This window comes from Solea solea, chromosome 15, assembly GCF_958295425.1.
Source record: "Solea solea chromosome 15, fSolSol10.1, whole genome shotgun sequence".
In the NCBI taxonomy this organism is placed as follows: domain Eukaryota; kingdom Metazoa; phylum Chordata; class Actinopteri; order Pleuronectiformes; family Soleidae; genus Solea; species Solea solea.
This window is the reverse complement of record NC_081148.1, coordinates 20089442-20113846: the sequence shown is the minus strand read 5'-3', so window position 1 is coordinate 20113846 and position 24405 is coordinate 20089442. Positions and strand designations below refer to the sequence as shown.

Genomic DNA, 24405 nt, shown 5'->3' with positions numbered 1-24405 from the left:
ATTTGGCCATATTTATAGTAAGTATTTAAAAACATAAAAATTCCACGTCACATTGAGTCTAAAGAAAGGCCTAACAGCAACCAGGATTTACTATTGCTATAAGTCTCTGATACGGCTCACCACGTCGAGTGGCGCAATACGAGGCTCCCTTGACACCATCAGTGAGAAAGGCAAAAGTGTGTTTTTATAGTTTGTGTGTGAGACACACAACCTTAAAGGGAGTGTATGTGTGTAAGAGAGACAGGAAAAAGTGATTGTAAGCACAAGACTGAGAGCACATTGAGGTCTTTGAACGTGGAGTCTCTATTACGCAGAAAGACAGGTGAGAGGATGTTAAGGTGCACCTTTCCCCCGTGTTAGTGAAAGTCCGATGTTTCAGGCGACATCCCAGAGTTCTTGGCAGAGTACGAGGCGTCGGCTGACGCGGCGGAAGAGACCTTCTCGCAGATAAAACTGTAGAGGCTGACGTCGGGTCGAGTTGTGCGGCAGTTCTTACACACCACACTCGAGTACTGGTTCAAAAGCCTGTATAACCGTCCTGAAAAAGACAAAGGGAGAAGGAAGAAACGTGACGGAAGGTAATACAGCATTTGAGAGACGTAGACAGAAACCAAGAAATAGGTGTACAGTGAGTGGTTTAACAATCTAATCGATACTTTATTACTACAAATAACATTAACCATAAACTGCAGAGATACAAGCAGTCAAACAAAGAGTGCCAGAGGGGGAAAATGAAGGAAGGAAAACACACAAAAACAAACCAAAGTGTGTTTGAGTTTGTTTATAAATCAAGAGCATGCACACACACACACACACACACACACACACACACACACACACACAGGCGCCATGAGCTTTTTCTCTGTAGTTCCACTTTAGGAAATGGATGGCTAGAGGGGAATTTCTCTGAAAGGCTTCAATAAATGTCAGTGAAAGAAAAATGAAAAGACGGGGGAGGGGAGGCGGGGGAGGCTGGGGTCAGTTCAGGCATAATCCACACTGCCGCTCGGGCTGAATGGATGGATTGAGGAGGAGACACGGCCCATAAGGTGGAATAACTTAACATACAGATGCACAGCGGTTTGTTATTGATGAGTACCGTCCCCGTTATGACGCCAACAAGGACAACCTGGGACCTCCGTGTGCTGTACCTCGTCAAAAGAGGTCCCACAATCTCAACACCACCATTCCTGTTTATTATGTCATCTACACTAGGTCCGGGTCCTACTTTCCGTGTCCGCAGAGGTCCGTTAGGGTACACATGACATCTGCGTTGGTTGGTACATGACTCTACGTGATTGTGCATGATTATATTTAAAGTGGGCCGTACAAACTAGCTGTGCATGCTCCCTTTAGCGCAATCAAAGCAGACACAAAGAATTTTCAAGGGTGTTATTCACGACCATGGATGCAGCAAAAACCAGCATACAGAGGACGGCGTCTGTCTCTAGTTATTCCTCCATGTGAGACGGAGGGAAAGCAGCTCGTTCAGCGATAGATAGACAGACGTTCCTTAACTTAATATGGAGCTGGAACCATGGGCGTGTACTGTACATGCATGCAGAAATGCAAAACAAGTAAAGTATGACCTGAGAAATGTCGACCAGAAAATTTAAAACTCGAGTCTTACCAACTGTGACCTGTCTCTTGGTGAGGAAAGTGTGCATTTCATGGACGTCTCTCATAAGTTGGGCATCTCCAAATGTGAAATAAGCCACATCTCTCCCTGCCTCTGATGCAGCCATCAACTGAATCAGTGCTGGGGGGGGGGAAGGGAGAAACAAAATGCTACAAGGATATTCAGGCAACAACAATAGTGTATTTGCATCATTGGGAAATCATAAATATGTAATTGAACACTGACTGACAACTAACTGATTGGTCAATAACCCAGATAAGATGCAGCTTCTGGCAGAAAGAAACATGAGTGACGCGGGCAATTTGTATCAGAAGAGTAAATAATCCACCACTGGTAGCATAACCTCATCAAATACACTCAATCTTTTAGCTCTTGGGAATCGAGTCTTAAGACTTTTAAATATTTAACAGAATGGATATTGATTTCAGATTAATGAACGCCCGAAACAAATCATTTGCGAAAGCTCTGTAATCTTTACGACGACATAACAGCTTAGTCTTATAACGACCACGTCGCAAGTCAGCCCCAAGTCTTTAATGTAAAATACAGCCATCGCCTTCTAAAAATACCAGCAATGCTAATTCCGAGGCTGATGGGCGGAGGCTCCCAGAAGCTAATATCATCCACGGGGACTTTGTCAAGTCCAATGGATCTTTTCAAAGCATGTTGGAGGGCAAATTAACACCTTCAGTCCTATAATAATGTACACACAGAAATACCAGAGTGTAATCTCGGAACAAACCTTTTCACCATTATGATTATTATTTTATTTTTAATAAAATGTAATTATATTTTTGTACATGTGTAAAAAAAAAAGAATGATCTTTTTAATCTTAAAACTCACATTTGTTAATTAAGAAACTTTAATTTTGGTACTTTTTATGTTATAGATTTTACTACTTTAAACCATTGCATTACTTATTTTACTGGAGAGAACATTGGACCAGTTTTTAAAGGTGTCCCAGAAAGTGACATTTTATTTATCTTGTGCACACAAGATGTCTGAATCCTGCTTATGACATTCAGTGTCTACGAGCTTGAGCAACAATATTTTCCCAAGTGAAAAATAAAACTTCCATCAAAGACACATGTGAATGTAAAGTAAATATTCTTGTAAGTGTGTGCACAAGATAATAAAATCACACCTTCTGGGACTTTTGGGTCTCTACAATAAAGTGTGTGGAGATGTGTTTCTCCCAGGCGTCATGGATCCAGGTAGTGCATACATAGCAGATACTCCTTGATGTATGAGGATAAACTAAATCAAAGTTAACTGGAAATGTAAGTGGCAAAAAATTTGCAGCATGTTTTACTCAAGGGGACAGTAAGTAGGGCCCTGCTTATGAAGAGTGATGCTGTGTAATCCTGCAGGGACCCGCATCAGCCTGGATTTATGGGGTCCCTTCCCGGTAATCAATCGCCCTTTTAATGGAAAACATAAACGTGTGATGGGTGATCAATAAAGGGAGGGAAGGAACGGTTGAGTGGCACCCAGGAAGAGCTACTAATTGACCAAGGGCTTGAGGAAGACTGTGACTGTGCCATTTACTCCAAGCTGCATGAAAAAGCTGACTGGCCTTCAGCAGGGAGGTTCTATGACTGTGGAAGATCACATCTGCAATGCACTCTAACATTTCAGGGTTTTTTTGTTTCTCCACACAGGCTCTCCTCTTTTCACACTATGGGGATGCACTGTAAAAGATACCTTTTAGTCGTGTATCTCCACCAAAAGCTCCACAGCCCCAGTTGCCTGTGGCCACAGCAGAAAGGTGCTTGCTGTTGGCGCTACTTCTGGAAAATCCGCAGTATGCCTAGAATGAATGCACAGGGTAGAAGGAGAAGTAAATGTGGGTAAGTAAAAGAAAAAAAAAAAAGAAACATTTAAAAAAATATATTTTTTCTGATAAGACCCATTACATATAGCATCTAAATATGCAAGATAAATAAGGTGTTTTTTTGGGGTCGTGCATCCGTTACATCTGTCAAAACGCTCTTCCAGTGTCTTGTGTCCTTAACAAATTAAGGAGCTTCGTCTGTGCGATGAGCGGCTTGCAGCTTTTTTCAGACCAGTTTGACAAAGTATCGAAAAACATACTGAAAAGGCTCCCACCATTTGAAAAAGTTAAGATTGTTTTCATCTTTGTGCAACGAGGACACCCAGCATTGGCGTCACTCCGGTTTAGAGGTGAAATCCATTTAAAATAATGCAATTGTGCATTCAAATAAAAGGCTGCACACGGGCTGCTGCTAAGATTAAACAATATCAATTCATTCGAATAAAAATAAAGACAGAGTTGATGTTGTTTTTGCTGCACATGCAACAATGTCATGCTGTAAGCATCAGAATCATGAGCAACACAATACTGCATAACATTTTACCTAATCCAGGCTACCATGAAAAGGTGTTGTATAATGTGGTCCAATAATATGTTAGTAGCCCTAAGCTAAATTCAATAGTGTTACAGATCACAGAGCCTTTAATTATATCTTAACAGTTGCTCCGTGACATTTCATCAAAGTTCAATAAAATTAGCTTTTATTCAAAGCGATGTAATTATCTGTCATTTCAACAGGATCCCATTGGTCAACTACTGACAGTGACATATTTACATTGTTGTTTGGAAAATGTAGAACACTCTGTATCAGCGGTTTGATTCATATCATCTCTCCCTCACCTTGTTAAGCTCTCTGGTCATCTTCTCGGGGAAAAACTGCTCTAAGAAATGCCTGTATTTAAGAGCGTCAATGGCCACAATCTCTGTGCACCGTCTCTGCCACTCGTCCCTGGAAACAAGAGAAATGGGACAGTCAATGATTTTTTTTCAAGATCGTCCAACCATTCACGCGCAATTCTTTCTGACTTCAAAGGTTTTGGGGTATAAACAATATCCTGACAATGACCCTGTGTGTGAGAGGAAGAAAAATACCTGGGAGTTTCATCCTTGTGGTTATCCTTCCATTTGTAACTCTCCGCATAACCGGAATATTTACTGTACTGTTCAGTGCCTGTGGAGAAGACAACAAAAATGATACTTAATTGTAGCACATAAAAAACAACAGGAGTTTTACCTAAGGATTAAGGTAAAAGAGGACAAAATATAATACAAAGTACAAATAACACGTTTAAAACAGTGATATACAACCCGCTGACATCAAAATTAAAAGAAAGATTAAAAAGGTAAATTGAATCTAAAATTAAAAAAGTCCAGACTGCACCAGAGAAATCTCCATCACCTTTGGTTTTTAAATGAGAGTCTTCGGAGTATTATTCACTATTCAGCCGGTCAGTGCACACAGTGGGCCGAAATCTGTTTCAGCGCCTTATTTTATTTATTTTTTTAAATCTAATTTAGGGCTTTCTATGCTCCACATGTGAGCACACAGTATCAGCTTGCAGTGGATTGCCATAAACAAAGAGCATTGATTTAATAAGTAATCCACTTTGGGTTTTGAAATGAAAAGCTTTCAGCTATAATAAAAGAAATGGTTAGACACAGAGGAAGTTAACCTTGACCTACCTCTGTTTTCAAGACACTAGTATTTTTACAACTTGTTGTTTGCTTTTCTAACTACTAACTACCCATCTGGTATGTGCTCACAGGAAGAGCTCAGCAAGGTTTCATCATTCGTCATTATGAATAAACCAGCTCAATTCTGAAAATTAAAAGGCTTCATACATTATGCATTAGGTATGAGGTGGTGGTGGTTACACAGCACTTGAATGAGGAGCAGGAGTTAATATTTGATTGGTTTCACTGTATGCACTGGCAGAAATAAATTGTGAATTCAATTCACAATAAATACAGAAACACTCAGCTGTAATCAAATTTCATGCAGTTATTCTTAAAATGATCTATTTTAAAAGCATAAATAGAATACTTCTACTTCCTTGTAATTCACTTAATTGCATTTGCAGTCAGGCCAGAGCTGCTGCCGTAACACAAACTTGATTTTTTTAAGCAGACAGAAAAACTTTTTTAATGTCAAAAAATACTTATCGTTAATCATTCTGAAAAAAGCACATGAACCAATAATGGCAGCTTAAGTGGGCAAAGATTTCGTTTTTTGTTTAAAGCCTTGGCAAAGTGGACAAAAAGAGCACCTGAATCATCATGAGACATTCAATTCCAGCTAATCATACACAGTTCTCTCTACAGCACTGACGAATCCTAACGTCACGCAACGGGATACGCCCTCACTCCATTAACAGATCTTTTCTCATCCTCTTGCACCTTGATCCTCTTTAAGTCAGGCAAACGCCCAGGACAACATCCTTGCAAGGGCCTCCATCACTAGATTAACAATGTAGATCACTACTCTCCGATTTGAAAAAAAATCATGGACCCAAACTGATGTGATGTTCAAGATAAACAAGAAGGCATGTGTGAAGAAACCTATTTACGGAAAGGAAAAAGTAAGTAGATAGAAGACGGAACAAAGATGGAAGAGAGAGATGGATAAAGAGTCTGGACTCCAAGAGGAAATGCGGATTGCGTGCAAAGAATTTTCAGAAGGCCTTAATGAATCTATGGCGTAAGTGGACCATTCCATTAGTGGAGCAATGACCTTAGTTGGGCTATAAATTCCTTTCTGTCCAAAATGTAATAAAGTTAAGTGGATGGGAGGAAGAGGGAAAGAGGGAGGGAGGCAGAATTATGGGAGGCAGGGAGGAGGTGACTAACCACTGAAGGTGACTTGCAAGAGATGGGGATTTCCAGGAAGACAACACGGCGCCACACAAAACGGATCACACTTGCTTTACTGAGACAGAAAACATACTACAGGAGACAGAGATCTTTTTTTTTTTTTTTACAGGTATTACCAGTGTGGGTCAGAGACTTTTCATTTCACTACTCTACTCTTTACAATAAGACAATAAATACAAAAAAAAAGTATAGATTTTACCCCATCACTCCACATTCCTTTACTCTTAATGTTTTGTTTGTATTTCAGAAACTTCCACATCAAGAACCACGATCTTATATAAGATCTAGGGATATGTATTTATACCCCTCAACAAGTCCCTAATAAGGGGGCCAGGTCTTGGGTGGGGGTTGAGCGCACAGTGCTGAAGAGGAGTAGACCTGTAGCTGCTAATACTTTTTTTGTGCTGAAACTCATCGACACTAGATCGATACAAGAGAACAAGTATGACAAATATATCAAGGACAAAGTCCACACTTCATTGGGGAATTTTTTAATAAGGATGATGCGATGAAAAAAGACGAAATTTAAGTGAATATTTTCTATATCCCTAAATAAATAAATAAATAAATAAAATCAACAACCACTGACAACATGAGAAGCTCTGACTGGCAGACAAGCAAGTGTTACTGGGTAACTGGCCAGCCCAACAGCTAATTTTGTTACATTTTAAGTATATAAAATTAAATATTTGGCAATGAAATATAGTGTGTAAATTTAAATCAACATATATTACACACATGCCACCATGATCTTATTCTCAGTATTTTTTTTTATTAGCAGTGAGAGAGGTATAGCTGAGAGAGGGGAAAATGGCAAGATGGTCAGAGGATGATGAGGAGGAGGAGGAAGAGGAGGGCAACTGAGAGGGCAGATAACTTAGACAGGCTGACTGAGGCAGAGTGAGTTGGAGGTTGAAAAATAGAGCAATTCTGCTGGGGAGAAATGAAGGATAACTGGGCAGTCCAAAGTGAATCAATGCAATGGATTTACCTTCGAACCAAATGGAAGGACAGGGGGGGGAAAAATGAATGGAGCCCAATAAACACACAGGTCTCAGTAAACGACAGAGAATAACTCAGACATAAAAAAAAGGTTTACTGCGTGTTCCATAGATTGTCTGAGGTTCGTATAGGAAAAAGAAAAACTACCAAATGCCAAGCAGTATGAAGGTCTAATACACTACTTGACATAACAGTATCACTTTTAGAGGATTCACACCACAGTAGCACCATATATCTGGACCTAATGGCTCCATATAGCTGACAACAGTGTTCACTTTGCACTTGAAATCATACAACATTTGCACATTCATAATGGCACAATATGACTACAGCTATAGATACACCCTCGCTCAGACTTACTATATGAAGGAAATGCAGTGCTACTCTGTAAGTTTAGATCAACAACACCATCAAATTATATACCAGGGCAGAGGAAAACTGCCACTGGCTGTCTGCTGGACAATCGCTACATTCTCTCTGCATCTTGTGGACACTATGCCATGAAAAGTCTTAACTGGGTGAACATCTATAAATAACCGGCCCTGATAAAGCCCATATTGCAAGAATAGACATGGCTGTAGTCGCTGATGAAGCATATTCTCCCAGTGAACGACTTATAGTCTGAACAGGGGAGACAACCTTTAATCAAGCTCATACATATTACTAATTACGGTACATTGTTTTGTTTTTTCAAACACATCAAATTGGGTCATAGATGCTTCATTAAAGTACCAAGTTTCATGTTGAATTTTGATGATTTAACACAAAACATAACATAAAAAAAGTCAGTTGACAAGTGTGAAAAAGCAACTCATCTGGAAGACTTCAGAGAGGGCTTTGTAGATGTGTAGAAAATAATTTGCGTGATGAAGAAAACCCCATTTTTACTGCAGTGCAAAGGAAGAATGCTCTCCAAGAAGTAGGTGCTACTGCTAACTGTACTGTTAATAAACATGAATAAACAAAGTTGTATCGTCTGATTAATCCACAATTAACCATCAATAAAATAATGGAAAGATAAATATATGGAGAAAAACATAAGGGACCAGCTCATGACCTCAAACCTTAACCTCATCCGTCAAACATGGAGGTGGTTCTCTTACAGCTTGTGGGTGTATGGCTAGCACAATGGCATTTATTGATGACTCGACTGCTGACATAACCAACAGATGAATGCAGAGGCATAAATGAGCAGGCCGTCACGTCAGACTCAACCAGATCATCACAGGACATGTTATCATTCAGCTGTGAACCATCCAGCAAATAACACCAGCTTTCCAAGGTGAAGAGGTTGAATAAGCTCAAGTCAATCACCCGATCTCAGCCTGAGCAGCGTTCGACTCAGTGAAGGCCATATTATGTCAACTGCAAAGAGTCTCTCACCAAATATTTTGTTAGACTTGATGTGTATCGATCCAATTACAGCTCAGTGCACTACACATTAAAGGGGTAGCTCCGGCATTGTTCTTTCCATATTTTCAGTGTCCTGTTATAATTGACATAGTGTATGCTAAAGCCCAGAGCATGAAAAACACATAAGTGTAACAGTCCAGCTACAGTACTTGAGGACAGTCTACTCCATGTGTCTGTCTCTTGTAAATGCATTTTCATTCCTGTCCCTCACTTACAGATTCTGTATATCCACATGCAGAATATGTTTGTAAAAATGATCGTTTTATTAAACTTGACTTGTTGTAGTGGTTATTTATGTCAACTAAAGTCTGGCTGTGGTACAATGCAGATTCTGAGAGAGCGACTACGTACCTGTGATGATGAGGCATTCATTATGTTCCAAAGCTTCCGTAAAGAGACGAGAGACAATGAGTTCAGAGTTGATGAGGAACCTGATTTCTTCCTGGACAAGTCCATGTCCTGTTACACCTCCACCTACAAACCTATTTGCAAAGTCCACCTATGGAAACAAAAAATAATATTAATATGCGGAGGTGTTATCCACAATGGTACCATCCCTCCCAGCTTTCATTATCAGTCAAATAAAATGAGACCAGATTAATTGACTCAGCACAAATAAGTCACAATTTAATTGGCTTTACCATTAATTCACAACAAAGTACATTTGGATAAACTGATGTTAACATATTGCCTTTTGTCCTGAAGTTTAGCTGCTGCCACTCCCGGGAGTTAACAAAATGACACTGATAGCGCCTCCCTATTATCTATCACTGACTATTGTCATTTAACACAGATCCATTTCCCACTTGGTGAAGTGATGGTTAATAAATAAATGGCATTCCCCAAGGGGGCTCAATATTCATTGTTATCCAGAGACACAAGTGACACAAACTTTCTTCGGAAACAAGCATTTGTCATTCTTATGTCTTGAGAGTTAGGTTTTAAAGCCTTACATCCTGGGATCACAGTAATCTAGTTGTGGAATAAAAAGCGCTCCGTAAAGCATACTTGGTGAGGGGTATAAATACATATCCCTATCAGTGTTTACTCTTCACATACAGGATGACAAACACAGCGGGACACGATGACGAGACACGTTCACAACAGCAGGAGAATCTCCAGAGGATCCAGACCATCCATTCATCAGCATCCATTCCCTCAGTGAGGATCCTCTGGAGTTCCTGCTGCTGCGTTCTCATATAAGCGCACCTGGATATTAACCAAAGGTTATACTAGGGACGAGGCAGGAGAATCTTTGACATGTGCTACTGAAAAAAGTTGAGACCATTTACTGACATTTTACTTCCTTGTTGGCTTCCTCCAGCAAGGGGGGGAAGACTACTTCCACTTTTTACTGTCTCTGGTTTTCAATACAGGAAATCTTTTTGTTATGCAAGTGCACGCCTTTTTTGTGGCATGGATCAGAGGAGAGTCCATTTAGTTACAAAAGCTGCTATTTAAACCGCCTGTCAGAAGTGAGGGTTCAGCTCACTGGCCCACAGCTACGTCAGTCTGTGTGACAGTAAACGTGTTTGTATGTGCATGTGTACGTTTTTCAAACCAGTCCCTCGACTCCACGCCTTCGCCACTGCCTCACCCCTAATCTCACCACCCTTCACCCTTCACCCTTCACTCTCACCCTCCTGACAGAATGACAGCTTGTTCTGCTCCCTATTGAAACTCAGCACTTTGACAGTGCCCAGCCTGGTGAGGTAGCCATCAATCTGCCTGCAGGACTCCTGGCCCACTGGGTCGCCGCAGAGAGATACGGCTCACCCTCTTCCATCTTTTTCCTCCAAGAACCTCCTTCCCCCTCATCCCCCAACCCCAGAGTCCTGTCCTCCACCCTTCCCTCTCTGAGCAACTCAAGTGTATACCCCAGCTGTCAACCAGGAAAAAAGCCCCATCTACCCCACAACATTGAGGGGTAGATGGTGCTTAGGAGATGGAGTGAATACATTCAGAGTATTTACTTTCGAAAGCCAGAGAGAAGAAATAGTGAACGTCCAATTTTTTATCAGGTTTTACCACAAAGTCAAAATGCAAAAAGGCAATGACGCAAATGTGTCACTTTTAAAAGCCAATATGCTGGCTACTTAGTTGGTGGCACCTCAGTGAAAAAAAGCTTTTACAGTGATTGCAGGGGACCTGACACATGCTGATTTTTACAACGTCAGTTTGAAACACTAGCTCCAATTTGGCATTTGAACAATAGTAAAATAATACGTACCTGCAACATCCCGTATCCATCATCTTCAATCGTCCCCTCACAAGTGATATGTAGTCGTGTCAGCCGAGTCTGACAGCTTAACAAAAACAGAGTGTAAAGCTTTCAGTTATTGCTGCCAAGTAACAGGTTTCTGGAGAAAGATCTCCCCTGCACACACATTCAAAAACAGGATATTCAGCAGAGTGTGTACTCTACAGTAATAAAAAAATTTAAGAGGGTAAAAAAAAAAATTGCTCTCGCTCCAACATGAGGTTCCAGTGAATTTACTTTTTTTGTTTAGAAATTGCTGTTATGAATAAACACAAAGGAATCAAGAAACTGATCACACATATTATTCAGTAAGAATATATCTCACTTAAGTGAAGAAATATTACAGCTAGAGATCATTCAGTCTCCTTAGATACATTCACCACATTGAAATTCATATTTTTTTTTCGGTTTTATACATTTTGAAAGGGGTTTGTTTTCAAATGTGATGTGAATACTTGCAGATACATACATACATACATAGCATAATATAATATTTGGCTTTAACGTGTTTACTACAGACACCAATTGTTTTAACTCAGCCATTAATTGAGCTATTATATTCAGAATGTAGCAGAGGAGAAGAATATTACCTTTCCCAGTTCGGTGGATTGTTCAATGTTTGTCTTGTGAATGTAACAAGACCCTTTGGCCCTTAAAAATTAAAGAAGCACATAATCAAGAATCATAATCAATGAAGAAATATTACAGAGAAGCAATTGCTGCAATGTAGTGTGGGATATTTTTAATTACTTACTGCTCTGTGTAACTCTCCTGAAGTAAGACAGCAGGGTTTTCAATTTCTCAATTTTTCTCGGAGATGAACCTTCAAATAACCTAAAACAGGAAGCAAATTAAAACATGAAAGACAATTTTGTAATATGTATGTTTACTTTATGATGCTTACAGTGTCACGTGAATGAAAATGTTAACATGTGAAAGAGAACATGCTTGAGACATAATTTGTTCACTGCAGCAGCATTCATGTTTCACTCAGGGTCATTATCTATAGCTCAATGCACAACCATGCTATGGCATGTGACGAGTTAGGTCAAGCTTTCAAACTGCCACAGTGTCTCCTATATCTATCTCCATCCTCCATACAATGGTACTGCCCGTGACTCTGATTCAGCACCTCAACGTTACCATAAAATCTAGGGTGGTGGGAGGGGGGAAGAGAGAGAGAGAGATGGAGAGAGCATTAGATGGACAGCTTAAATCGCCTCATACTGGTACTCTTTCCATTAAAAGCAACCTAAGCTAATGACTAATCACAGGTCAGCATCCGTCTTCCCATCCTACAGCTTTTTTTGCCCAGACCGGTAAGAAAATAAAACAAAGGGGATAAACGTAATGGAAAAAGGCAATGCACTAAAAGCCTTGAAGTGAAGGAAAATCTGATTAATGAAAGACAATTACCGACATGTCAAATATGGGAGATTTCCAGTGTCGCCTGAAATCACACTTGACAGAAGTGCAACTAATTAAGACGGATTAAGTTACCAAACACTGCACCATTATTTATTTTTCCAAGCGCAGTCACATTAATTATTGGTTCTTCTTATTCACTATAACTTTATCTACTGAAAGTCCACCAGGGGAAAAGTTTTCCGACAGTTTAACTGTTCAATTGAAGTTATTATCTTCTAAATTAGACATGCCATCACAGGACTGGTCACTTAATGTCCAAACAAAAATAAGAGCATTTGTTTCTTAGTAATGAGCTTTCATTGCAGACTAAATTTGTCCGATGGCTTTCCAATGTCATTTTACTCTCAAGGAGAGACGCACACAAGCTGAAGAGATGAGTCTTCTGCCTTATTTCCTCCCCCTTAAATCTATTCATCACTTAACGGAGGACAAACCTTGACAGTTCTGCCAAAACAGCAATCAGCAAATTGCTTGCTGCTTTCCTCGTCCAAGACAGACCGCTACTGTAACCAATAAGCAAAGTGACGGACACTCCCTCAATTAAGGGGGGAGGCAGGGGTGCAATAATGATCCTGGGCACATTTTAGACTGGACTGTTGTCTTGTCTCATCTTCTCACAAATGCCAAGATTTCTTTTTTCCCCATTCTCTTGCTTTCTACATTTTGCTGTAGGCAGACATGCTGATAGCTAAGGTGGGTCCAAGTCCCTGCAACCAAGTGCTGGCATGGCTCTGAAACAGACAGGCCTGCAAATACAATCAATACTTACATTATTACAGAGGCATCTTCACTCAGCCTGCCACTAAGGTTTGACGTGGAGGAAGATATCATGTACACAGATGACCGATTGTAAGAGTACGATTACGGGTCAGATAAAAATGTGGGAGTTAAAGGAGGGAGCGTGGGACAAATCACAGATAATCAGTATGACTGGGATTCACAAAATAATACCGTTCAACCCTCAGAAGGAAGAACAGAAGAGCAGATGGTTAATTAGACTCTGAATACCACTTAGATTCTATGCAAATTGGAGGGAATATCAATTTTATATAGCTCTAAATCTAGCCTTCATGTTCTGCACAGTGGAATCTCAAAATAAGGTATTTTTCAAACCGACACTGGAAGTCATTACACATATCACTAAGGGGGAGACAATGTCTTGTGAAAGAAAAGGAGGGAAACTGAGTGGAGGTAAAATATGAACTATGCTTTGTGAACAGTAAGAACAGTACTGTTAACAAAATCTCATTATATCTCCGTTACTAATCCCGAATCAACCACAGTTGCCAGCAGTGTCGACCGACAGTACATGAAGATGTTAATGTAAAAAGAAATTCAACTGGACACGGCCTCCTGAAATTCAAATTAGAGAACAAGTTTACCCCTCATTATCAAAGACATAATCCAGAACACAGACAACCCAAGTGTAACAAGCACTCACACTCTGCTGCTGTCTGCATACAAAGAGCAGAAACTGTTGTACCTTACAGATACAACAGTGTAACAGCCACTGATCTAATAAACATAGTCCAGACTGCATTCATGAGTCACTTTCCTCTTTCATAAGTGAAGTCATACCTCAAGAGAAGCCAAAGAGATATATAAGAAGGTCGTTCAAATAGTTCTCTGCCTCATCTAAAAACAAACGGCATAAATCTGAAGTTGGGGCATAAATGTATCTATAAAGCCTTATATTAATAAAATCCACACAAACTCAAACGTTTGTTGTCATTTTTTTTTAAGCCGGCACTGGCAGAAGCAGCCAAACGTGCCAAACGACCTTCTTTTTCGAAGGGATAGTGGAGCTTGAACATTGGTTGGCCACGTAAAGGACATTATATCCAAAAATAATGCAAGTGCAATCTTTACTTCTCCTGTAACGTTTTCTAGGTGAGGCTGAGAACATTTTGAGTCACGCCATAAGACCGATAAACACTTTATAGAACTCTGTCAAAGCTATTTGTTTCCATTAGCCATACAAGGGTTTCTCAACAGACCACTGGGTCCGTGTGGGCAGAACCAGAGAACCTCAATTTACCACTCCTACTCTGAATCCCCCTACCAGAAACAATGTAGCTCAATGACGTTCTCTGCCAACAGTCCAGTATGAAAAATGTATAAATATTCTTGATTACAAACGACAAACAAGACACCTCAAACTGTGATTCTCTTTAAACGGTCAGCTCCAATCCCAGTCCATGCAAATATAAATATCTATTAGGGGTTTTCAAGGCAGTAGTGCCCCCTTATGGTAATCTGGGTACTTTTCTCTGAATGGTAGAATGGCTAAAGCAGAGTCAATCAATCAAAATTTGACCACATTGTGCAAGACAATATGAATGTGTATCATGCCCAATTACTGTTGAACACATTAGGAGAAAAGCTGAACGGGTTTTAATTTAAGAAAAAAAACTGGTCAGCAGGTTCCACAGTCATTTAGGAGGATAAAAATGTTGACACAACTGAAAACAATCATACTCGTGTCATAGTAACGACTTAAAAAATGGAATTAAGGGCTAAATCTCATTTTGTGAATAAAACACAAACAAGCATTGCTCACTTAATTAATCAGTGCTTTGTGTGTGTGTGTGTGTGTGTACGTGTGTGTGTGTCTCCCTCGCTCTACACAGGGGATGGTGTGCCATTTTACCTGTAAAAATTGATCTCAGGATAATTACAGTACTCCGACTTGCGGGAGTTGCGTCGGGGGAATGTGCAGAAGAAGGCGTTGGCCAGAAGACAGGCTATTTGATCCTGAGACAGAGTGAGGGAATGGTTCATCCTTGACTTCAGCAGGGGGATTGGCTAGAAAAAAATCAGAGGGGAAAAAAATAAATAAGACTGTATTCACAAAAAAACATATAAAAGACAGAACAGAATAAAGGCGTAAAGTCAGAGAAAATAGGAAACATCAGAGGCAGCCGGGGTCAGACAGACACCAGGACAGATGCTGATGAAATATACAAGGTTATGTGGGTGTGATACTGTAGGTCTAATGGTGCTAGATAATTAGTTTAGCAATCTAACAAGCAGGAGAGACAAGAGGGGTTCCATTAGGTAAATGGGTGGTAGTAATTAAGGTACTGGTTTTCTTGCTCTCCTGCAGGTTTGTTCAGTCAGACACACCAGGCCCATCTATCTTCACTGATTAGGGCTAAAGAGCCTCCCAAGGCTGCCCAGTTAGCAGATCAATACCAGCGCCAACAACATACACATAAACATTAGCCTTCACGCTGAATTCTGCAAAACAAAGCAGAGAGTCAGAAAGCTTCATTATCCAACCACAACAAATTAATCTGAGGTAAAATCTGGACCAAAAACCCTTCACTATAAGTTCAGCGTTTTGAAGCTGTGTGGATTCTGTCTTCAGCGACAACTACAGGGATTTTCCTTTAACGTAAGTCGTGGGGGCTGAATTCACGTTATTAAATTAAACCGTAGACTCAGAAACAGATAAGTGAATTACAGAAAAACCAATCTGAGAGTTCTTGCTGTGCTATAATTGATGAGCGGGAACAAAAATGAAGACAAATGGCGCTGACATTCAAAAAAATGATGTGAAATATGGATCAGCTACATTTACTGTGAATAAAAGGGAGGACCTCCCAAGTTGGATGAGGGGTTGATATTAAAGCTTGTGTCACAAACTATACAGCTCAGAGGAGGAATGGCTGACGTGGAAGTCCAAAGGAACAGAGTGAAATTTTAAAATTCATCTGTTCAACCAGTTCCAGCTTCGTGGAACTGGTTAGGTGCTCAAGCATAACACATCAGCTGGTTGACAGGATATGAGCCTGACCTCTCCTCATTTAGTGCTCTTTTATAATGAAGCAGGTCTTGGTGTGGACCAGAAAAGGGGGAGCATTCATTATTGACCAGTTGTAAGTCATGAGCTGATCCTGTACAACACGTACAGCAAAGAGAGGCACATGCTTCCTACTATGTACCTTATTAGCAGTGAACCCTTTTCTCAATCCCACAACTCGTGCAAGTCTCGTCAATATAAGAGTGTGTACGTATTGTATTTACATAAAACATTACATTACACTTACCATAGTGCAAAGATGAGGAGCACTGAGTGCCAGGTCAACCATAGCAGGTAAAATGACCTCAAACAGGTGTTGCACCTCGCAGTGCTCGAGATACTAGAGAGAAGGGGGGGAAAAGAGACACAGAGGAAATAAAACAAAGGCAGATCTATTGCTAAATGGGATTGTCTGCCTAGTCAGGCGGGCATTTACTTAGAGCCAGCACCGAGAGTGATTGATGAGCTGAAGTGACATACTGGCTTCAAATACCATTCCTTTCAATTTATTTTGTCCAACCAAAATGTTAAGTAAAATGTCAATTCCACAAAAACGGTATTCATGGTAATTACTAGTTTGGTTAAAGGTCTATTGTGTAACATTTAGGAGTGTATGTTTATACATCTATCGCTGTACAACTGCTTTTTGGTTTTTTTGTAGCCTTAGAATAAGCTATTTAAATGTATTTGAGGCAAGGGCCTTGCTTTCCATCCAGAGACCTCCACCTTGCATCACCATGTTTCAACAAGCGACCCAGACAAACAAACTAGTCAGAGGGTGTGTTTGTGTTTTAAAGCCAATATTTAATGTGAAATCAAAGGCCACTATAGTTTCCTGACAGAATTCAGAAAGGGAGGAGTGAGTTGAATGAGTCACACCATTATATTTCACTGATTCTTACACACTAGACCTTTAAATAAATAAATCTTTCACATTTACAATCAACAACATTGTTTTTTTTTATTATTATTATTCATATTTGCTGGTCTCAGTCAGTGCTACTTAATAAAAATACAAAAATAAACATCATCCCATCATAATCAACAGTTTTCATGGTGTTTTACAGACTTGTGTCAACTACAACTACGACATGAAATTAAACGTGAAAAGCCCGAAATAAATTTTATCTGCAATCATTTCTATAAGGGTTTGTTCTTGTCTTGATAAAACAAGAAAGAGAAAAGCCTTGAAATACATAAGGTGGAAATACTACTTGATGAAAAGTTGTAATATCCATTTATGGGTGAGTCAGAGGTCATAACCCAATTCCTACAACCAATTTCTAATGAAGGTTCTCTCATATACGACAGGAAACCTCAGTGTCAGTGAAGGCAACAGAGGTTTGTTGTAGTTATTGGGAGATCTCCCACCCCTCAGGTATCAATAATCTCCACGCAATCATCGCAGCAGTGCCACTCACTAAACAGAACTTGTTTCAGAGGAAACTACCATCAATCTAGGAGTGAGCGAGCCATGGCCGAGACAGCCATACTTCAACCTTTAGCTTACCTCAGCATCCATCTGCAATCCCCTATAAAATAAACACCGTTACTCCATCATAGACCCAGATTTACAATGCAATCACTTATGACTATATTGGCTTCGAACGTCACTGTCATCAATCACTTGCCTTATTCTATCAAGGTAAGCTGAGGGGGCTTGCGCTGATTAAATGGACCCTCTGGCGCAAATGCAAATGACCAATTGTGGACCGAGTGGCAGGGTGGCCTGATTTTCAACAGAACGTCTTTGGTGGGTGATTGGGTTGGGGGGCATTTATATGGCTGCAGAGCAGGTCTGACTAAAAGCTGTCAGAAGTAATGAGATGGCAGACATCATAAAACACTCCTGTGGGACTAATAGATGGTGGTTGGTGATGCAGCAGGATGAGGGTGGAAAGATGATCCCCACACACTTTCCACAGCTACAGTTGACGGCTACAACAGTAACACAGATTTGACTGCACTAACAAACGATACCATTCAAATGAATACCTAGAGTAGAATAAGTTGAAGGAGGACGAGATGTGCTGCTGCACTGACTAATGATTCAATTCTGATCTTCGGCCATTCTATTTTTTCAGTTTCTTCTTTTATTTCCTGGCAGCTCAATTTAAAGGTCCAATGTGCCACATTTAGAATGGTTTATTGGCAGACATTGATAATAATACCCAATTATACTTCTGTAAAACTGTATAATTACTTAAAACTGTTTTAGAATGAGCCTTTTTTATGTACTTGTACTGTTTTATGGAGGCTACCATTTTCCTTCTCGTGGAGGATAAATTGGTAGAAAATGTATGGATAAATTAATTAAAGTGAGTGGAACCAAGTACATCTTCTTGCTAGTGAACATTGGTGTACTACAGGAAAATCATGTGGTTTTATTCGTGGACAGCTTTCCTGCTCTGCTCAGCCTGTAGACATTTATCAGAAAGTGTCATAGTGACAGTTTCAATTGGCAGGGGACAAACACTAAGACATTTTACAGACAAGCCCTAATTTGAATAACCGTCCCTCCCCCGGTGGCTATTACATATTAAGCCGTGTGTCAATCACTAATCCGGGGGCAATGCGCCTCTTGACAGTTACCCCAGTGCTTCTCCAATGTTGCTCCAGATTTAATTAGGTGTTCTTGGCCGAGGAGTGCAACAGCTCGGATTCAAACTCACCATAAACTGAAGCAAATGAGGAGTTAAAGCCAAACAAAAAAAGGGGGGGGGGGGGACAATCCAGATTATCATTTTCAAATCAATTTGGACTAACCACCAGGGAACACCTGAACATGGATCTGTGTGTGAAAGACAAATCACTGTGGGTGACGTATGTCATCCAATGAATGACAGCTGTTAATAATTTGTCAAGTTATTTCTCATAGTGATGGAAATAACAGAAAAGAGTTACGTGTGCTATATAAAGTGATATACGTCTATACTCTTTTGCTACTTGTGTTCATATTCAAGCACCACCATACCTTGCTAAACGCGTCAACAAAGAAATAGTTAAAAAAAAAATGGGGTAAATACTGTACTCAGGGAAGTTAATGAATAGTTAGAGCTGCTGACGCAATAGATTCGTAGAAAAGCAACTTTGTAACTGGCCAAGCATTCTGGCAGAATTTAATGGGTCATTTTAATTAAACGATTAAGCTTTAAAAAGACTTGGACAGCTATTGATCTGCCAAGCTCTCTGCATTACTCTGAGAAATTATGGAGGGGGGAGGGCAATTTTTTAACAGTCTGAATTTAGCTGAGTAATCACTCATGAGAAAGGACATACATCATATTTCAGAAATCAAAGCTACTGGAATGTAAGTGGTCCATTAGAAAATTGCTTTTGTTTCTGATGAATTTAACCAACATGTCGATTTACATGCAAAGCTTATGATAATAAACCACTTTATAAACACACAAAACAATATTATGCTCCATGCTCAATTTGACTTGCTATCTATGGATGGTAATAGTCTGTATGTACACAGTAGACAGGCAGCACTTAAGAGAAAGAAAGAGAGACAGACGGGGGAGAGAGAAAAAGAGAAAAGGAGAAAGAAAGAAAGCAAAAAAGCAAGAAATAAAGAAAAATTCCCCTGCTTCACCTGCAGCAGCTGCTGCCGTCATGCTCTGTGCTCATCAGTCTTAACTGTATGATGCTCCTGTGAGACTTCCAGGTAATGGGAAGAGACGGCGCACACTGATGGGCTTATAGCCAAACAGAGGAGAGCAGACTACACTGACTAAAACAACTCCACCTTCATCCTTCATTCAGGTAACACAATGAAGACATAGTTAATTATGTTGAGTTGAACAAACACTGCAAGTCCCTACGGGGGCTGACTTTTATAGTTGTGACACACAAATCATTGCATTTTGTCCAAGCTCACATTTTAGTTAACGTACCTCTGTGCAAAGAAGGTTCAGGGCAGTGAAGTCCCACTTCTTTGCATGTGTAGTGTTGTACCTCAATATTGCATCCTGCAGAGGACAAATAAAAACAGTTTTGTCATGTTGAAAATCCTAATTCTGACTAAATAAAAAGGTATAAAAGGTATTGCAGATTTACATTATACTTATGCCCAAAGACTTTGTACAATATGTAGGATTTAAAGTATTATCTTAGTGTATGGTGGTAGTTAATGCAAACACTGTCACCATGTGGCAATTTGTGGAATGACATGTGTACATTTAAAAGTGTTGCAAATGGAATGGATAAAGATTTATCTTAGTGAGGAAAATTAGTTTTAGCTGTATTTGGAGTGGACCATGGCAGCCAAGCAAAGTTGTCTTACCCTCACATCCAGAGAACTTTTGAACCCTCTCTGCAAGGCAGTGTGGATCAGATCCCAGCGACTCTGGACACCACCTCCATCCTGTATTACAATTCACACATAACTCTTATTGGAATGTTTCTGCAGTAACTAACCTTGTTGTAATGCATTAATATGGTTGTAAGAACGGTTGTGAAGCTGCTCGTTTACCTCAGTCTCCATAGGAAACAGGTTCTTCTCAGAGCAGGGCATCTTCACCGACACATCATCCCATGCATCTTTGAACTTGGTAGGGTATGGGACAGGAACCTCTCCCTCTCTGAGGAGATCTGTCTGTAACAAAAAGCAACATAGGAGCAGAAACTAAATGTCTATTCAGATTACTGTTCTTTATTTTATAGTGATGATTGACAGTCCTGTTCTGCCCTGGATTATCAAAACATTATTTCTACAAAAAACCCTGTGAAAATTAGAACATGGTAATATGGTGGATATTACCAATGTAGAACATAAAAGTAATTCTGGCTCTGTACAATACAAGACATTGCTAAATAGGACTAATAGCTTATTTTTACAAGACAAACTTTTGTGAAACCAAAGAAAACATAATTATTTGCTGTCAACTGGAGCCTTAAAAAAAACACTAATTAAAGATCGAAATTCACTTTTGTGATTTAGGAGGTGGTAGGACAAGTCCAGCAATGGTAAAAATGACTGTTGACAGTTAAATCAAATAGTAGCTACACACCAGTACTAACACTGTTCCTGTGGGACTAGCAGTCTGATTGGAGCTTTACTGACAAGAGTCCCCGGGGGGAGCAGGGAGGATGACTTCACCCTGCCCAGTGCTGTCTCCCACTTCAACATTCACACTGTAGTATTTAAACTATGTTTTAATACTCCCTTCACCACATTTTATTTTACCTTAATTAAAACAATTTTGTCTGTCACACACCCACAATTGAGACTTTCATTTTCAATTATTTTAACACCACAGATCTGCTAGATTTCTACTTTTTAACAGATCTGACCCAGTGACTAGATGCAGAGTCTTGTTGGCCTCTTTTCAAAATAAATTCAAATCCCATCTTTTATGACTTCACTATCCCTCCCTTTACACACACACAAAATGAGGCCGTTGACTCACCCTGACTGTGACAGTGTGGTTAGGCATTGCTTTCAGGTGAGATAATGGAGGGGCACATTGGGGCATTCTGTTCAGCTCATCTATGGGGGTTCCAAACCATCTTTTGTCCATGCTTTGCAATGTGGATGAAATACTGTTAAGGAAAAAATGCAAATAAAAAAGGACAAACCGAGTACATCATTAAAGGTCACACTGGTGGAGGTAGCAAATAACAGAATGTGGTAAAAAGGTGAGTAAAAATATTCCCATGGTACCTTATATTAGATGAGCTACTGCACTCTGCTTCCTCAGTCCCCATGGAAACCATATGAGTCCTTTCTTTGGCTGAATATCCAGAGTCAGAGTCGTTGACAAAAGACTGTGATTCATCTACCTGAGCCTTTGCTATTCTAGAGTCCTCTGCACAAGCACTGTCACCATGATCCTTACTGTTGATGAGCACGGTTTTACAGATGGGACTCTCCGGACTCAGCATCTCAACATCGTTGGGTGTGTCGACACCCTTTTTGGGACTATTACTAAGACAGAGGGTGAGTCTGGGATTTGTAGAGTGTACATCTACACAGGTTGTTTTCACAGGATGGGGGCCAGGTGAACTGGGTCTCTTGGATTTCTGTCCATTAGAACACTGTGTATGAGCCACGTTACATCTACTGCCAGAGAAGCCACATGCATCCAGCTGTCCTGAAGACCCACAGTCCATTAAATTCTGAGATGCTACTTCATCTTGTGTGTTCTCTGATGTCTTATTGGTGTCATTAGTGGTGTCGTACTTTTGCTGTCCACAAAATGGCTCTTCTTTTTCATCCGTTACATTTGTTTGTGGAACATCACTCGTCTCTGACTTGAGCTCACCAATCACACTGCAGTGGAAAAGAGAGAAATAATAAAATGAAAGGAGGGTTTGAGAGGTTATGTTCAGAATGTAGGAAAATCTGATTTTATTTTCTCCAATGAGATGCTTTAAGGCAGACTGGCCACACTGTTGATGATCAAATTGGGAATGGTTAAGCTACTTTGGTAAACACAAAAGCATATATCCAATTTAACTTTATTTGTAATGCACTTTAAAACAACCAGCGCTGTCGCAAAGAATACATAAAAGACACAATATATAAAAGACATAAAAGCTCACGAGGCCTTTATGACTTGTAATTGAGGGTATTCAGACTGAGCCACCCCTGTAGAAACAGTATTTTTTTAAAATCATGTTTCAAATCACTTCCAACCCTGGTTTGAATACAAGATTTTTAAAACCTATTCTGTATATGCATACCATCTGTTTTTCTTTCAGTCTGAGGAAGGACAGAGAGGTATTTACTTTGTTCTCCCTGTGGTTACCACGTATATAACATTTGTATTACATAATGATCATTCGAACTGGCTTACCTTCTTTGAGAATCCATAATTTCATCCATCTTGAGGGAGTCAAAGAAGCTGATTGAAAGAAATAAACAATCTACAATGAAAAATTACGGAAATGATGATATGCCCAGTGATGTATGGTGCGCACACAATGTAATTTATACACCCCGATCCAAAGTTCTGTTTAAATGTGTGTTTTTCGTACTTTGTTTGCGCAACACTCATGGGTTTTTTTGGGGTCGCTGTGCACAGACGAGTCGGTTTCAGCTTTCATTGTATCCTCTCCTTTTAGGTATTGCATTATTTTCCGCACAAACAAACACATATGTGCGTATCGTAAAGACAATATGCTGACAATAGGCTTCACACAATAATACAACAATTATAATAATAACAATATGAGCTAACTGGCTAACCTGCTAACTTTGCCTTCCTTGGTACACATTGTTACGTTTGGCTATTGTTGCTGGCAAAAAGAAAAAGTATCCTCTGCATTAGCATAGCGTACAACCTTCATACGAACGTGTAGGTCCAACAAAAACAAGTTAGCTTAAGCTAACTAAGCTTTGACTTGCTTACGTTAGCCGCTAGCTTTGGTTGACAGCCTGATCAAGCTAGCTAGTGCTATCTTGATCGTTTAAAAAATAAATGAAGACGACTTACACGCATGACCCTCTCTGTGTAAAGTATCTGAGTTGGATGCGTTACATCATTATATATTGATTAATATTTTTTTTTAATGCAACCATCTTTTTCTGGTTCACATAAATATTGTCCGGTGACTGTTTCAGCTTCACGTCGCTGTTGCAGCTGTGTCGCCTTGACGGCAGGAGAATGCCGACCAATCAAAACGTACTTATTGAAAAATGGGGCGGGCTCTCGAGTTTGTATCCCAGCAACCGCGGTAAAAGTCCTAAAACGCTCTCTACTGTCGCGCAATCCTTGAGATGAAATGACAGATATATCTTACATTAGACACACTACACTACGTAACACTGTTCACTTTATAAGGAGCACTCCATTGACACTGTATATCAATTTGTATATGTATTTTATGTAATATTATTATTAATTCATATCATTATTGTTTATTGTCCTCGGACCCGACTCAACTTTATTATGATACTTTTTTGTTTTTGTTTTGGAAACATAGTAGTATGGATAAAGCCATATAAGGAGCTGATATGGAAGGATTCACTCTTCTTTTAGAAAGACTACCTGTATTTTTCTTTTCTGTGTCATCTGTGTCATACTGAATGATTGATTATTGATTGATTGATCATAAGTACCTGCCCCCCAGTAACTCTATTTTACACTTAAAAAGTGGAAAAGAGAGAAGTTACATGAACTTGTTTACCTTATATTCTATTGCA

General features: G+C 39.8%; 1 protein-coding gene across 2 annotated transcripts; it reads right to left on the bottom strand.

Annotated features, from left to right (window-relative positions):
* Positions 1 to 211: 211 nt before the first annotated feature.
* Positions 212 to 23851, bottom strand: parga (poly (ADP-ribose) glycohydrolase a). 2 transcript variants are annotated; one of them, XM_058651461.1, is made up of 19 exons: positions 23696 to 23851; positions 23238 to 23317; positions 23057 to 23104; positions 21922 to 22530; positions 21668 to 21800; positions 20731 to 20853; positions 20542 to 20622; positions 20153 to 20227; positions 16501 to 16593; positions 15099 to 15253; positions 11775 to 11854; positions 11611 to 11671; positions 10991 to 11066; positions 9112 to 9259; positions 4567 to 4645; positions 4315 to 4423; positions 3345 to 3450; positions 1631 to 1759; positions 212 to 538 (listed from the first exon to the last, which is right to left on the bottom strand). In XM_058651461.1, exons 2-19 carry the CDS (start codon positions 23255 to 23257, stop codon positions 357 to 359), a joined length of 2307 nt encoding a protein of 768 aa, XP_058507444.1. In that variant the 5' UTR covers positions 23258 to 23317; positions 23696 to 23851; the 3' UTR covers positions 212 to 356. The 2 variants fall into 2 exon arrangements, with proteins under 2 accessions (XP_058507444.1, XP_058507445.1); XM_058651462.1 differs by lacking the exon at positions 23238 to 23317.
* Positions 23852 to 24405: the final 554 nt, after the last annotated feature.